Here is a 15,090-nt window from a genome sequence, read left to right as displayed (position 1 = left end):
ATATTTTCCTGAATTGAATCAAAATATCAAAATACCCAAACATTAACTAACTATGCAGACTGCATTGGCCATGTAAATTTGTGCTTGACCTCAACTTTGTTCTGCTAAACGTCTCATAGATAGAAATACTTCTCTTTGTCAAGAAGAACCACCTCAAATTCAGCTCCACCACTTTTATATCTGTCCTTAACTCCAACTTCCTGTTTATCTCCATTGTCCATATGCTTTCTATTCTGGACAGTGAAGTTTCCTTGTCCCACCACATATTCTTTGTCTGAACATGCACCATGTAGGCCACTATCTTATTTCCACATTGGTCAAAATCTTCATCCATGCCTGCTCTTTTGTTACCATGACTATTATAATTCCCTTCTACATGGCTTCCCTTAACACTCCAGAGTCCAGAAATTTGCTGCCCACTTGCTTACACAAATAAATGTCGACATTTTTCCCAATTCCACTGCGTGTCTTCATTGTCTTCCTGTATTTGTAAGATCCAGCTTAAAAATTCCTGAACTTGTTTTTGTTTTAGTCTTCTTGAGAGACTTGTCCCTCTTTGCTCCCTTCCCTGCTCCTTCCTCTCTTCCTACTCTTTGTGCCTTCATACAGTCTTGCCAGTCCTGATGTCCTCCCACTAGAGTTCTTGACAGGTGGGAGAGCCTTCCTGTACCTCCCTACTTCATTGCATCACTACTGTTTAAAAATGCCAGCTGAAACCTATCTTTCCTGTTTTGTCTGCATCTCTTAATTTTCCTCTTCCTTGGCTGTTATAATTTATTTTTGCTTTATAACTGTTATTAGTTAACTCTCTATTTGGGGATACAGACCATGAAAGGCAGCGTGATACAAAAGAAGGGTCTACTTCTACTCCCACGGAAATCAATTGCAAACATCCCACTGAATTCAGTGGAAACAATATCAGGCCCTAACTCTGTGTTTATTATATAGCTTCCTCATGTCCCCCAGCCCCAATTGACTCCAAATCTGTTTGTTTCAGACACTAGCTCTTTTCACAGAAATGAATAATAAACACTTGTTACCATTAGTATCTTGCTATCCAGAATGTTCTTTGGAACCTGACTGCCATTCAGCTTCACATAACATTCAAGTTCTAAAGTTCTAAGTATGTGTGCACATCTGCTCCCTCTCTCCCTTTCTTGTGGGTTTTCTCCACATCTTCCCCACTCCTACCACCATCATGTGGCCTGGCTTCTAACTCCCTTCTCAGCGACCGACCCTCAAGCTTCCAGCTCCTTTCTGCCCTGTGACTCCTCTGAGGACTTTAGACTTTCCAATGCCATGACTCCTTCACCACTCCTAAAACAGCTTTGATGTCCCAGGAGGAGAAGTATCTTCTCTAGTAATGTTAAAATATGTGGTCTCTTTGGGACCAGTATCACTCCCTCCAAATTTCTCTCATACTTTGTGTCTTCCCCTTCTACAAGTTCTCCAGAGTACATTAAACACAGTATTTGAATAGAACTACCAAGCTCCAGCGCAAATGCAGAACCTGCACATGTTGCCATTGACAGAGATGAGAAACCACTTATTGCTACCACTACTTCTGGTAGGTGGGAGTGTAGCGTGGGATGGAGCTTGAAGCCTCAGGGAAGTTCACAGAAAGAGTAAGGACTAAAGAGATCATGGAAGAGAGGGAAGTTTGGAGACAACCATACCCTAAGCACAGATCTTCGTTCCCAGCCTGAACAAACATCCTGGATGTGAGGACCCTGTTAAACACTAGACCAGGGGTAGGCAAACTTTTTGATCTGTGGGCCACATTGGGTTTCCAAAATTGTATGGAGTGCCAGTTAGGGGAGGCTGTGCTTCCGTAAATAGCCAGGCATGGCCCAGCTCCCGACCCCTATGATCCCCAGATGACCCCCCCAGGACTCCTACCCCGTCCAACCCCCCCCCCATTCCCTGTCCCCTGATGGCCTCCCAGGGACTCCTGCCCCATCCACCACCCTCTTCTCCCTGTCCCCTGACTGCCCCCGGACTCCCCGCCCCGATTGCCCCCCACTGTCCCATCCAACCCCTCCTCTCATTTCTGATTGCCCCCCCGGGGCCCCTGCCCCATCCAACCACCCCTTCTCCCTGTCCCCTGACCTCCCCTGGAATCCCTGTCCCAACTGCCCCCCGCCGCCGCATCTAATCTCCTCTCTCCTTCCTGACTGCCCCCCCAGGATCCCTGCCCCCATTCAACCCCCCTGTTCCCTGCCCTCTGACCACCCTGATGCCTATTCACACCCCCGGCCCCTGACCACCTCCTCAAACTCCCCTGCCCTCTATCCAACCCCCTGCTCCCTGCCTCCTTACCACGCTGCTTGGAGCACCGGTGGCTGGTTGTGCTATAGCTGCGCCGCCGCACATCACAGAGCACCGGGTCAGGCCGAGCTCTGCCGCTGCGCTGCCCCAGGAGTTTGCAGCCCCTCAGCCCAGAGCATTGCGCCGGCGGTGCAGTGAGCTGAGGCTGCGGGGGAGGGAGCATAGCGGGAGCGGGGCCAGGGGCTAGCCTCCCAGGCCAGGAGCTCCGGGGCCAGGCAGGAGGGTACCGTAGACCGTATATGGCCCGTGGGCTGTAGTTTGCCCACCTCTGCACTAGACAGAGGCTGAGTCAGTATGCTGTTTAAATGCAAATAAAGTTTTTAGGCTACATGATGGGAATTTTGAAAGGCCTACTCAAAGTCTCCTTTTTTATTTACTTTGCACTATTATTAATATTGTTTGTTCTTAGTGGTTGTGGTCCTCTCAAATCTTTACTGTACTTAAGCTGACATCGACATTTTTGGCCATCAGAGTTGCTTAAAGTAACTGTAACTCAGCTAATATTTGCCCAAAGAAGAAAAGATGATTCTTCAGATCCAATAGTCAGATGAAGAACTACAGTGAAATAACACAGATGTGAGCCAGTAGCCTAATAACTTTTACTTATGTAATGTATTTCTATAATGCCAGTCATTTCTCTCTACCACTTTTGTGATAGTATAGTTTCTGTTGCTGCTTCTGGCTGGCTTTCATTCCCAGTCCCAGACTGAAGTGGTGCAATTGTACATTTAAAGCATCTTGTGAGATGATCCTCTTCGCTCTGAGGGCCCAAATCCGGGAACCTGTTTGAGTCTGCACTTCTACCAGTAAAGTGCACGATCCTTCCAGATCGTTTCATATTAAAATGAAAACAGTTACAGTAATACATGGTGAGCTGCATCATGCCACTTACAAGTCTGGGTAACCTGAGAGGAAATGGGAAACACACAATCCACCTGAGGTCATTTCAAAGGACAGTGGTCTCAGTGTGAAATATATAAACACATAATAATAGGTCAGAGGAAGGAAGGAAAGATTGTTGATCTTATTTATGTTGTTCTTTTTATTTATGCAACAGGAATTTGTTTTGCAATCCTTGGATAGTTGCTTAAAATGCAGGATGTGACATTTTTGAGTAACCAGTAGGTAATTTAAAGAGATTAAATCTTTCCTGTTTTGCGGTATAATCAAGGCCATCTCAACCTAAGCCACTTCAAAATGCAAATCAGCAGGCTTGTTAAGTTGCGTTACAGGTGGCTTGAGCACAGCACAGCTATTTTTTAAACCCATTAGGCCATTTTATTTTTATGAGTAGAATTACTGATGCTATGGATTTTGGAAATCCATATAATGTTAGAGACTTGGAGAAAAATCATACAAGGGTTTAATGTTAATCTCCAAAGCAAAGTACTATGGAATGTACAAAAGTACAAAATGGAATGACCCTCCCACCCCACCCCCAGGCCCCTGAAATATTGTGTTCCTCATTGTTGGAGCACTGACAGAAGTGCTGATTGTAAAAGGAGACTCACTCACCTAAGAATTGTTGGTTAGAAACTCACTCATCCGATGAAGTGAGCTGTAGCTCACGAAAGCTTATGCTCAAATAAATTTCTAAGACTCTAAGATGCCACAAGTACTCCTTTTCTTTTTACTCATCTTAGTAGTATTGTTGAATTAGTTTGAAATGTGCAGACTGGGTATTCTATTGATTGAAGTCACTCAATTGTAATCTGAGAAACAGCTTTAACTTTTTCGGAAATGCTGAAGAAATCCCTATTTAAGATCATTAAGTCTTGCTGACCCTGAAATCTCATGGTACCTATAAAGAGATAACTGGTTGAGCACAGGGACAGTCCCCCTTCTTTCAATTGTTTGAAGAGAGAAATCATAGGAAAATCTGAAGAATTTAGGAGAAAAGGGATGGACACATATACAGACAATTAAAAAAATGGAAAGATGATCAAAAATTGCCCTAATTTTCCAGAGGGCCATTGCCCCCAGGATCCCCTTGAGATGTGTATCATATTTTCCTGCCCACTTTGGTTCTCTATCCAGAATGGTTTTGCCTGGATACTTTGATTTTAATCTTCTATGTTCACATCTGAAAGAAAGGGAAAACATTCCCAGCTGGCTGTAAGTAGTTCACTTAGACAAAGTGAAGACTATCCGGTTGAAAGCTTACATCATGCCCCCTGTCCACAGTATTGTAGCATCTGAGACCTTCTCCTATTCCCACGGAAGTCAATGGAGGTTTTGCCATTAACTTCGATATGGGCAGGAGCAGAGCTATTCTTACCCATCGACCTGAGCGCAGCAGATCTTTGGTATTCAAGGCATATTTGTGGAAGGCGTGGATTATGAATGGTATGTAATAGAATCTATTGTTTTAGCACACTACAGACAATATTTACACAATATATTTTTCTATTTCAGAATGGTTTCACGCCATTGTATATGGCAGCCCAAGAAAATCACCTTGAAGTTGTTAAGTTTCTTCTTGACAATGGTGCAAGTCAGAGCCTTGCTACTGAGGTAAAATATCAAGTTTTGCTTCATATAAATAAAGTTTAATGTTCTTCAAAGAATTTTCTCACTAGCTTTTACAGATGGAGTTTTGCATCAGTCCTTCACAGAGAGAATTACAAACTAATAAAATGCTCCCTCTAGGAATCTTATTAATGAATTTTGAGCTATTGACTTTTTCATTGTTTTTAATCATTTATAGTAGTTAAGGTCCAGATTTTTAAATGTATTTAGGTGTTGCAATGCTGGGTGCAGCATTGCAACACCTAACTATCTTTAAAAATCTGTGCCATAGTCTTTAATAATAAATATAAATAATCACACTATAATAATGACATTGAATAAAGCATTTTTAATAGATTCATCATTGCAGTCATAGACAGTGGATAAATGATTAGACCAGAGGGTTGGGGATCAGGCAACAAGAGTTCTCTATCTGACTTGCTTAACCATGAGCAAGTTCCTAACCGTTCGGTGTCCTTTTTTCTGTCACTAAAAGGAGATAGTACTAACCTCATTATGAGTACCTGAAAGTGTAAAATATTCATAGTCAGAGCAGCACCAGAAATATTCATATACTTAAAATACAATTCACTGAAATCTCCTTTACAAACAATTTTTTTCAAATGTCTCAAATTTAGCTATGAGTGCCAATTTGAATGTTTATTCTCTCTATAATTTCATAATACACTCTGTTTCTGTTAAATTTTAATTTTATCAGGGAAATCATTTTAAAAAAAAATCTAGGTTTTAGAAGACTGTAAAAAACAGTTAAGTGGCTTCCATGTAAAACTAGTTTATTGTACCAGCATGTATTAAAAATGTATACTAATGTCTATGCTGTATTTAAATAAAACTTTTCACTGTTTCTTCTGAAGTCAACACTACAAAAACAAAATTAATTTCTAATGGATTGAAATTGTTTCAAAACTTAATAGCAATTAGTTTATAACTAAGGTTCCATTTTAGCAAACTTCCTTTTTACAGAAATTTGTATAAGATTACTAAAACCCCCAAGTTAAAGCTTTTACATACTGTAAATAGAGCTGATTAAAAGTTGGAATTTTTATTTTGTGGGAAGTGTCAAAGTTCTGATATTCCCCCAGGGTTTCCAGGGTCTGGTTTTGTGGATGGATCCTGTGCGCCAAGTCGCAATGCCACTCACTGAAATTTGGCTTGGCCACCCCCACCCCCCCACACCACCCTTGACGGAGGGTTGGCCAGACCAAGCCTGAGGTGTGTGGCACTGCATCCTGGGACTTGCCCCCCACCCCTTTCTACCATAACCAACAAACCATCAGAAGGCTTGCAGCGCCCTGCCCTCCCTCCCTCCCTCCCTCCCTCCCCCGCCCCGCCCCGCAAAGTCTGGTGCCCAACAGTGTATAACCACTGTTATCTGGGGTATTTGGGGCGGGGAGGGGGCAGGCAGGTCTGAAGCTTGCCTAGGGCAACAAATTGTCTTGAGTGGTGTCTACCTAGAAACTTGAGCTCCCCAGAAGCTCAGGAGGCAGGCTGGCAGGACTGCTGGTAGCGTTTCATCAGATGTTCAATGAAACTGATGTGTTTCCACAAAATGCTAAATCAGCATTTTGAAAATATGTCAATAAAATTATACATACATAATTCTTTCTAGCTGTTATGTATCTGCTTGCTTTCTTGACCTTACCATGTGAGTGTAGTTTCAGATAGATTTGGGGGAAATTTTATTATATAGTGCCATCTAATTTCACTCCAGGAGAAGTTGATGGAATTACACAAGTGATTAATTTCAGAGTAGCAGCCGTGTTAGTCTGTATTCGCAAAAAGAAAAGGAGTACTTGTGGCACCTTAGAGACTAACAAATTTATTAGAGCATAAGCTTTCATGAGCTACAGATGAAGTGAGCTGTAGCTCACGAAAGCTTATGCTCTAATAAATTTGTTAGTCTCTAAGGTGCCACAAGTACTCCTTTTCTTTTTACAAGTGATTAATGTAGCCTTAGCACTTGTGTATGTATATCTTTGTTTTTATTAAGGTTTTAATATGTATGTTTTCTTTTATCACTTATATTGTTATATTCTTTGGTACCAAATCATCACCACATAACAAATGTTAATCAAAAATAAAACCTTTAAACTGTTTTGTTTTTATCTTAAAATAATTGACAAAGAGACAACGGTTTTCTTTAACTTTTATTGTTGTTGTTAAACTGTAGCTCCTACTTCCAGAACAGATGACATACAGATAGTTACTTGCAATTTCAGTTTGTGGGTCACATCTTCAGATGGCACAGGGTGGAAATGCATTCATGTCCGTGGTAATATTCTTAATCATAGTTTACTTGTCAGTATTACAGTAATAACTTTTTCTTCTTCAAGTGCTGGTCCCTGTGTGTATTTCACTGAGGGTATGCATGTGCTCCATGTGCTCAGAGCCAGAGAATTTTGAAAGCAGTGTCTGTTGGTCCTCAGTGTGCCTTGGCTCTCCTTGTGCTTCCAACCGAGGAGATAAAGGGTGGGGTGGACTGACCCCCTCTTCAGTTTCTTCTCACTGCTGCATGGGCTGGGCTGGAAACTCCAGCGTCCGAAGGTTCAGCTTGTTTATCTGTGGCAAATATATTTAGATATCTGTAAATAGTTTTTATAGTCTAGATAATTAATGTTTTTATCTGTTAGTTTTACTGTTACACAGTTAGTTTCCCCAACCTGGAGAGAACCCCCACCCACTGTATCCAATTTGGATAATGAACTATGCCCAGGATTCGAGGCTTCAAAATTTGTGCTTCCTGCCTGCAATCTTTCTCAATCAGTGACAACCACCAATGCTGTTTGTACTGCCTCAAGGAAACCCACATTGCAGCAAGGTGCGGCATCTGCTGTTTGGTCCCCAATTGTACCCAGGAAGGGTGGGAACTTTGCCTTAGGAAATACCTGATGGAAAAGGCCATGAGGCCTAAATCAGACCCAGGCGGGGGGACCTGCCTCTGCCCTGTACACCAGTCTGACTCAGCAAAGAGTGTGCATCCTGCCACAAGGTCTGAATCAAGAGTGAAGCAGTCTACCCCCCACAGATTCCTTGGTGGGGTCTTGTTGGGAGAGCAAGGAGCATTCTCATAAGCCTGAAGCTGTCTTCCTCCAAATGCACTTTGAAGAAGTCTTTTCTAGCCATTCCTAAACCAGGCACTAGCTCAGCCCAAGAGAACTTAATACATTTTAAGTCTCAGAGGCATGATAAGAAAGCTCACAAGTCTAGTTCTCAACTGACTCTGGTTTGTGATCTGGGGGTACTGGTGGTTCCAGTACCTCCGAAGCACAAACCCCGGCACCAGCTGGCACCAATGACAACCTGTCACCAAAAGCATCAGTTACCCACAGTTCCATCTTTGTCTTCAATGGCTGTGACTCAGACTCTCTCTACAGTGGCTCTGGTGGTTCGGGCACACAAGACCCCTCTCACTCCAGGAAGAGCCAGGACCTATGCTCCTCCTGAGGACCTCTTCACTCTCCCAGACCCAGAGTCTCCCGTTCCTTCAGGTCCCTTCCTTTTGAGAGAGGTTCTGACTCCATCAGGGGAGCTGGCTTTTGGAAGGAATTTGTTTCCCGTTCCATCTTTGGGCTATGATTTCCCTCCAGTGCCTTTGTCGGTAGTGCCATTGGAACCGGAATCGGTTTTCTCCTCATCAGGAGCTTCTGAACCGCCCTATGAACCATTATGCCCTCCTCCTCCAAGACTCACCTTCCTGGTCAGAAGACCTGAGGCAACTTGGGACCAACCTTCATCTCATCCATCCTTGTACTGTTAGCACACCATACCTTATGGTGGTCATACCTTATGACCACTGCAACCCCTGTTCAATCCATCCTATTATCCATACTATTGTCCATGCTGGGGCCCATGGGACAAGTACTATCCCATAGAGTCAGTCTGGTCTGCTAGGGAGTCTCCCCTTTTGTCCCCTTTGAGGTGACCACTGGCACTGTTCCCAGATCCTACTGAGAAGGAGGAGGACATGAAGTATACATCGGACCTGGCGGTTTGACCAGATCCAATGGGATTGCTGTCTTCATTGCCAGATGAGGCAGTAACTCCAAGGTCTCCATCCCACCTTGATGATTACAAGCAATTCCAGGAACTCCTTTGCAGAATTGCAGGGGAGTTTCACATTCTTCTTTGAGATTTACAATCCTAAACACAAGCTCCTGAACATCCTTCAGTGCTCCAGTAGAATTGAGCTCCCAGTTAACAAAGCCATCCTGGAGCCCATTGGGATAGTCTGGCATACCCCAGCTACCTGTGTTCCTACCCCTAAAAGGATAGAGAAATGGCACTATGTCCCAACCAAGAGGGCAGAATGGTGGTCTAAGCTGCCACAAAGAGATCTAGGCAGCAACACCCCAATCTTTATTAACCCCTGGTTAATAAAGATGGCAAGCATCTCGACTTGTTGGGAAGGAACATCTTTTCTTTCCCCGTCTTCCAGTTCAGGATAGCCAATTAACAAGCACTACTGGCTAAGTACAAGTCCCTGAGCTATTCTAAATTTGTGGAATTTATTGACCATCTCTCCCACAGCAGGATAGAACTCGTTTCCAGGCTCTCATAGAGGAAGGCAAAATTGTTGCCAGGACCACTCTCCAATCAGCAGTAGATGCGTCTGATACATCTTCCAGGACAATGACTACTGCAGTTGTGATTTGCTGGGAGTTGTGACTCCATGCTTCAGGGTTTCCCAGGGAGGTCCTTCCCTTTGATGAGACTCATCGGTTTAATCAGAAGATAGATGAGTCCTTACACACTTTAAAGGATTCCAGGGCCACCCTCCACTCACTGGGAATATATATGTCTGCCCCAAAGAGAAAATTCCTCTGACAGCAATGCAAATATAGACTGATTGTTCAAAAGTTCTTCCACCAGAGACCTTATGAGCCACCGCGTAAGAGGCAGAATGCTCAAGAGACCCACTTTCCCACACCTTCTGCAGCAGGTCCCTTGAGCCAATCCCAGACCTCAGCTGAACATTATTTTTGATGGGAGCTTGAAAGCAGCGAACCACTGAATGTAACAGCTCATTACTCCCACGCACCCTTTGGGGAACATCTAGCATTCTTTATCATCATCTGGAGTGCAATAACAACAGACAAATGAGTGCTCAGTGTCATCCATTCTGGCTATAGAGTTTGCATCCATATCCCCTCCAAAACCCCTTTCCCCACCCCCTCTACACAGCCACTCTCATGAGAACATTGTCAAACAAGAAATGCAATCTTTCTTACATTGCGGAGCAACACTGGATCCTGTTCAGTATCAAGAGAAGGGTTTTATTCAACAAATTTCCTAATCCCCAAAAAGAAAGGTGGTTGGAGAGCCATTCTGAACCTCTGCTATCTCAAAATCTTTATTTTCAAACTCAAGTTTTGTATGGTCACATTGGCATCTATAATTCCATCCCTGGCAAAAGATGTGGTTTAGAGTTCTCAACATGAAGGATATCTACTTTCATGTGGAAATTTATCTCACTGATGCTTTCCAAGAGTCATTGTTGGCTCCGATCACTTTCAGGACAGAGTATTCCCTTTTGGCGTTGCTGTTGCCCTGAGAGTCTTTACCAAGATGTTCTCTGTCATAGCAGCCTATGTCAGAGGCCGTGGTTTCATCATCTTCCCCTACCTCAGGGATTGTCTTCCTGTCATCAGGTTGCATCAAGGTGCTCAGGCGTCAGCTTGGATAATGCTACAACTCATGTTCTCTGGGGGTCAGTGTAAACATAAAAAAATCCATTCTCACCCCTACACAGTCTTTGCACTTCATTGGGGCCTCCTTAAATTCCATCATGACAAGGGCTTACTTTCCGAGAGAGAGGTTTCAGGCTATGAACTTATCATAGACCAGATCATATCAAACCCCAGAGTGATTGTCAAGACCTCTCTCTCTCTCCCTCCCAGGCCATATGGTCTCATTCACTTACATCATGCTTTCTACAAGATTCCATCTTTGTTTCCTACAAGCATGGCTTCAAAATGTGTACTAGCCAAACTGACAGTCCATTAGCACCATAGTGATTGTCCCACCAAAGTGGTATCATGGAGGAAGAATCCCTGGCAGGTTTGCATCGACTTTCCATTCCTTGCCTCTGTTCAGACAGGATGATCATTACTGATGCATCCCTGTTGTGTTGGGGAGCTCACATGGACAACCATACAGCGCAAGACACCTAAGTATCTTGACCCTCCATGATACACATTAATGTTCTAGAGTTAAGAGCAGTTTGAAGGGCTTGGAAAATCTTTCTCCCATTCATTCAAGATCACCAGGACCTCGTAACATCAGACAACATTACAACCATCGTTTACATCAACAAACAGGGAGGAGTGAGATCCAACCCCATGTGCGGAAGCAGTCAGTCTATGGAACTGGTGCATCGGCTATCAGATTACCCTGTTGGCAGTCTACCTCCCAGGAAACCAAAATATGCTAGAGGACTCTCTCAGCAGATGCTTTACAGTTGATCATGAGGAGCTTCATGACTCTGTGGTAAAAAAAAAAAAAAAATGTTTGCTTTTTGAGGGACACCCATCAAGCAGCTGTTCACCTCCCAAACAAATGGGAAGTGCAACATACGCTGTTCCAGAGAAGCTCTGGGTCACTACCACAGTGCAATACTCTATTCCTTCTGTGGTCAGATAATCTGAACTATGCCTTCCCTCCACTATCATGCCTGTCTCGAGTTTTGTGCAAGATACCACAGGACGGGGCATGAGCTACTTCCATTGCCCCCGACTGGCCTAGATAGTTTTGGTTCCCAAGCCTACTACACATGTTGTCTTGGGCACTTATTCCTGTGTTTCTCAATCTCTTGACTCAGGTGAATGACAAGATCAGGCATCCCAACCCATGACTGTTTCATCTCAGGGCCTGGTTTTTGAATGGGCATTGTCCTTAGAGCAATCATGTTGTGAAGCTTTACAAAACAACCTTTCTAATAGTAGGAAGGATTCCACTAGAAAATGTTACCTAGCCAAGTGGAAGCATTTCTCTATGTGGGCACATCAGAGACCTTCATTGGGCAGTTAATCAGTGCTTATCATCTGCCTTCTCAGGACTGCTTGATCTTCACACACCCTCTGCAGATTCTGCCAAGACCTAATCGCAACCTTTCCACCTATTAAAGAAAATCCTACTCCTCAATGGGACTTGAACCTTGTTCTCTCAGTACTCACTAAGCTTCTTTTTGAACCATTAGCTTCTTGCTCCATGTCTCTCCTATCCATGAAGGTCACATTCCTGGTAACTATCACCTCAGCAAAGAAGGTTGGTGAGCCTGGGGTATTGATGGTGAATCTTCCTGATATTCCATAAGGACAAGGTTTCATTTTGTTTAGATCCTAAATTCACCCCCAAAGCAGTCTCTGAATCAGTCTATCCACTTATCTATGTTCTTCACAAAACCTCATGCATCCTTAGAAGAAAGGAGGCTCATTCCCTCGATGTTCAGTGGGCCTTAGCCTTTTATCTGCAGAGAACGAAAACAATCAGGAAATCCCCTAGAATATTTGTCACAATTGCGGAAAGAGTCAGGCTATATTCTCTCAAAGAATCTTGAAATGGGTCTCAGTCTGTATTTTGCTCTATCAGCTGTCTAGTCTTCCCCCTCCTTATGGGGTAAGAATTCATTCCACAGTAGTGCAAGCAACATCTCTTTTGCCTCTACTTGATATTTGTAAGGGAGCTACAGGGAGGTCAGTCCACATGTTTGCTAGACACTGTGCCTTGGTACAGGACTCCTCTGCTGATGCATCTTTTGGAACAGCAGTCCTTAGTTAGGCTCTGCCATCTACAACCTCACACTTTCCTGCTATTTGAGTACTGCTTGCCAGTCACTGACAGTGGAATACACATAGAGACCAGCACTTGAAGAAGACGAGAAACGTACTTATCTTATAGTACCTGGAGATTCTTCCAGATGCTTTGTCCCAATCCGTACTCTATTACCCACCCTCCTTTCCCTCTGCTTCAGATCTTCTGACTTGCAGTGGAGAAGGAACTGGAGAGGCAGTTGTTGCATGTGCAGACCAACAGAGACCAAAATTCTCCAGCTCTGGGCACATGGAGTGCATGTGTAGCCATAATGGAATACTGATAGGGGCCACACATCTCAAAGAACCTCCAGTTACTATAAGATAAGTAATTTTCTTATATACAGAACAGATGGGTCATTCCTTTGTAGATCTTCAGAAACTAAGGTTATAGGAAGCTGCTCAAATCACACACGCTCCTCTTTCCCCTTGTGTGCAGAAAGGGGAAAATACATTCTTAGTGATCTTTTTTTAAAATTAGCATTTAGAAGCCACTAGAAATCAGAGGAACCATAAATTGCAGGGAAGGCCTGACCAGAGGAGTTTATGTTGCTAGAGAACCTGCTTTTTTTTTGCAGGTGAATCAATTGGCTACTCACATGGCTGACTATTGAAAACATTAGGTACTCCTCATTTTGAGAAATCAATGCTCTCATCCAAAGACATTTGACATCTTATTCCACATTGCCTCTGACCACATGGGGCTTCTCTATTTTTCAGGGGCACTGTACTTACAGGAAAAAGACACAGCAATACAAATAATACAGATACTGGGGTGAAAAATATAATGTAAAGACAAAGGTTGCTTTTCTGTACCTGAATTTCTCACTGTAGAGTCAGGGAGCCCAACGTGACCATCACTTGACTGAAAATATTTAGTATGTGACTTACATAGAAATGAATCTGAAGAGGTTCTCAAATAAACCTCTAGCTGCACTGTTTGCTTAGAAAATTGGCTATATGCATTAAACATCATAATGTGCTATTCGGATACCTTGAGAAATCCCATGGATGTGTTCACACAGTAGCTCAAGTTCAAAATGGCAATATTTACTGTACAAGAAAGACAAGTTATGAGCCATCACATCAAGGGTCTAGGAGCCGTGTTAGTCTGTATTCGCAAAAAGAAAAGGAGTACTTATGGCACCTTAGAGACTAACAAATTTATTAGAGCATAAGCTTTCATGAGCTACATCCGATGAAGTGAGCTGTAGCTCACGAAAGCTTATGCTCTAATAAATTTGTTAGTCTCTAAGGTGCCACAAGTACTCCTTTTCTTTTTATCAAGGGTCTAGTTACCATGATGATAGGCTAGAAATCTAGGTAGGTATATAAATAGATAGCTGTTGACATCACACACAGAAAAATGATGAGATTTCATCATGGTCAATCCCTCTCACCATTTTTTTCATCTTTACTTTCCCCTTTTCCTTTTCTTATTCCTTTCTCTTCATTCCTCCCTTCAATCTGAACCATTTTCTCCTGCCTCAAAAAAAAAATTAAAAAATTAACAGGGCTCTCTGTTTTGTACTGATTACATCCCTCCTTGCCAAGGGGTTTAGAAATGTGGACTGATATAACTTTCTGTACTCCTCAGCCACATTACCCTCATGCGTCTGCAAGCCATTGCCATTCACACTTAGTACATCTCAAATGTTATATTCTTGTGCGCTTGCTGCCCCATCTTCTGAAGATGAATCCTGTCTATATTTTCTAACCAGTGTTCTCTTTGAGAAGGGCTAGAACTGAAGTAGCTAACTTTCCTGCCCATTCACATTACACATATCCTTGCTATTCATAGAGCATTACATTAGTGGGAGGGGCCATCTTTCTACCTTGGCTAGCTCTCCAGATTTTAATGGGTGATCTCAAAACCTTATCTAGAACATATCCAAAACTCTTACATTTTGCAAATGAGCTGGAAATTTTTCAAGACTCCTGGTATTGCTCAAGTCAGAAATGCTCTAAATTGCCTTCCTTTTGACATTGTGGTCCTTGTACTTTCCAATCCAAAAAGTGATTGATGGAAAGGATTTTTTTTTTAAATCTCCATCGCTAGCATAATTTCTTCAACCTCAGAAATGTTTAGTTTGTTAAATTTGTGTGCAGAGATTAAGGCAACTTGTTGGGTTTTTTTTAATTCATTGGGCTGTCCACAATCACAGATTCTGCTGATATGCATTGTCAGACAGTAAAATGCGATCTCAGAAATTGCCACGTTTATTCCAGTGTATTTTTTCAATAAAAAGTTTTGTCATCAAAAAATTGGGTTTTGACAAATGAAATTTTTGGAAAAAAAAATCATTTTTGGTGGAATTATTTAATATAAAACAATTAACTAAGAAATTTTAGTGTAAAAACAATTTGGGGTTTTCATTTTTTTAATTTCAAAATTGTGGGGAAATGCCTGTTTTCTCTCATATTT

General features: G+C 42.7%; 1 protein-coding gene across 43 annotated transcripts in view; it reads left to right on the top strand.

The window, feature by feature from the left end:
- The window catches only part of ANK3 (ankyrin 3), a 540,818-nt gene that overhangs the window by 332,692 nt on the left and 193,036 nt on the right, over positions 1–15,090 (top strand). For all 43 annotated transcript variants that reach the window (XM_043519064.1, XM_043519067.1, XM_043519066.1 and 40 more), the window contains one exon: positions 4,744–4,842. In XM_043519064.1, coding sequence (XP_043374999.1) covers positions 4,744–4,842 — 99 coding nt within the window. The remainder of the gene's footprint in view (positions 1–4,743; positions 4,843–15,090) is intronic.

This window comes from Dermochelys coriacea, chromosome 7 (assembly GCF_009764565.3).
Source record: "Dermochelys coriacea isolate rDerCor1 chromosome 7, rDerCor1.pri.v4, whole genome shotgun sequence".
Lineage (NCBI taxonomy): Eukaryota > Metazoa > Chordata > Testudines > Dermochelyidae > Dermochelys > Dermochelys coriacea.
Note: the sequence above shows the minus strand (reverse complement) of the source record. Positions and strands in the feature narration are given on the sequence as shown.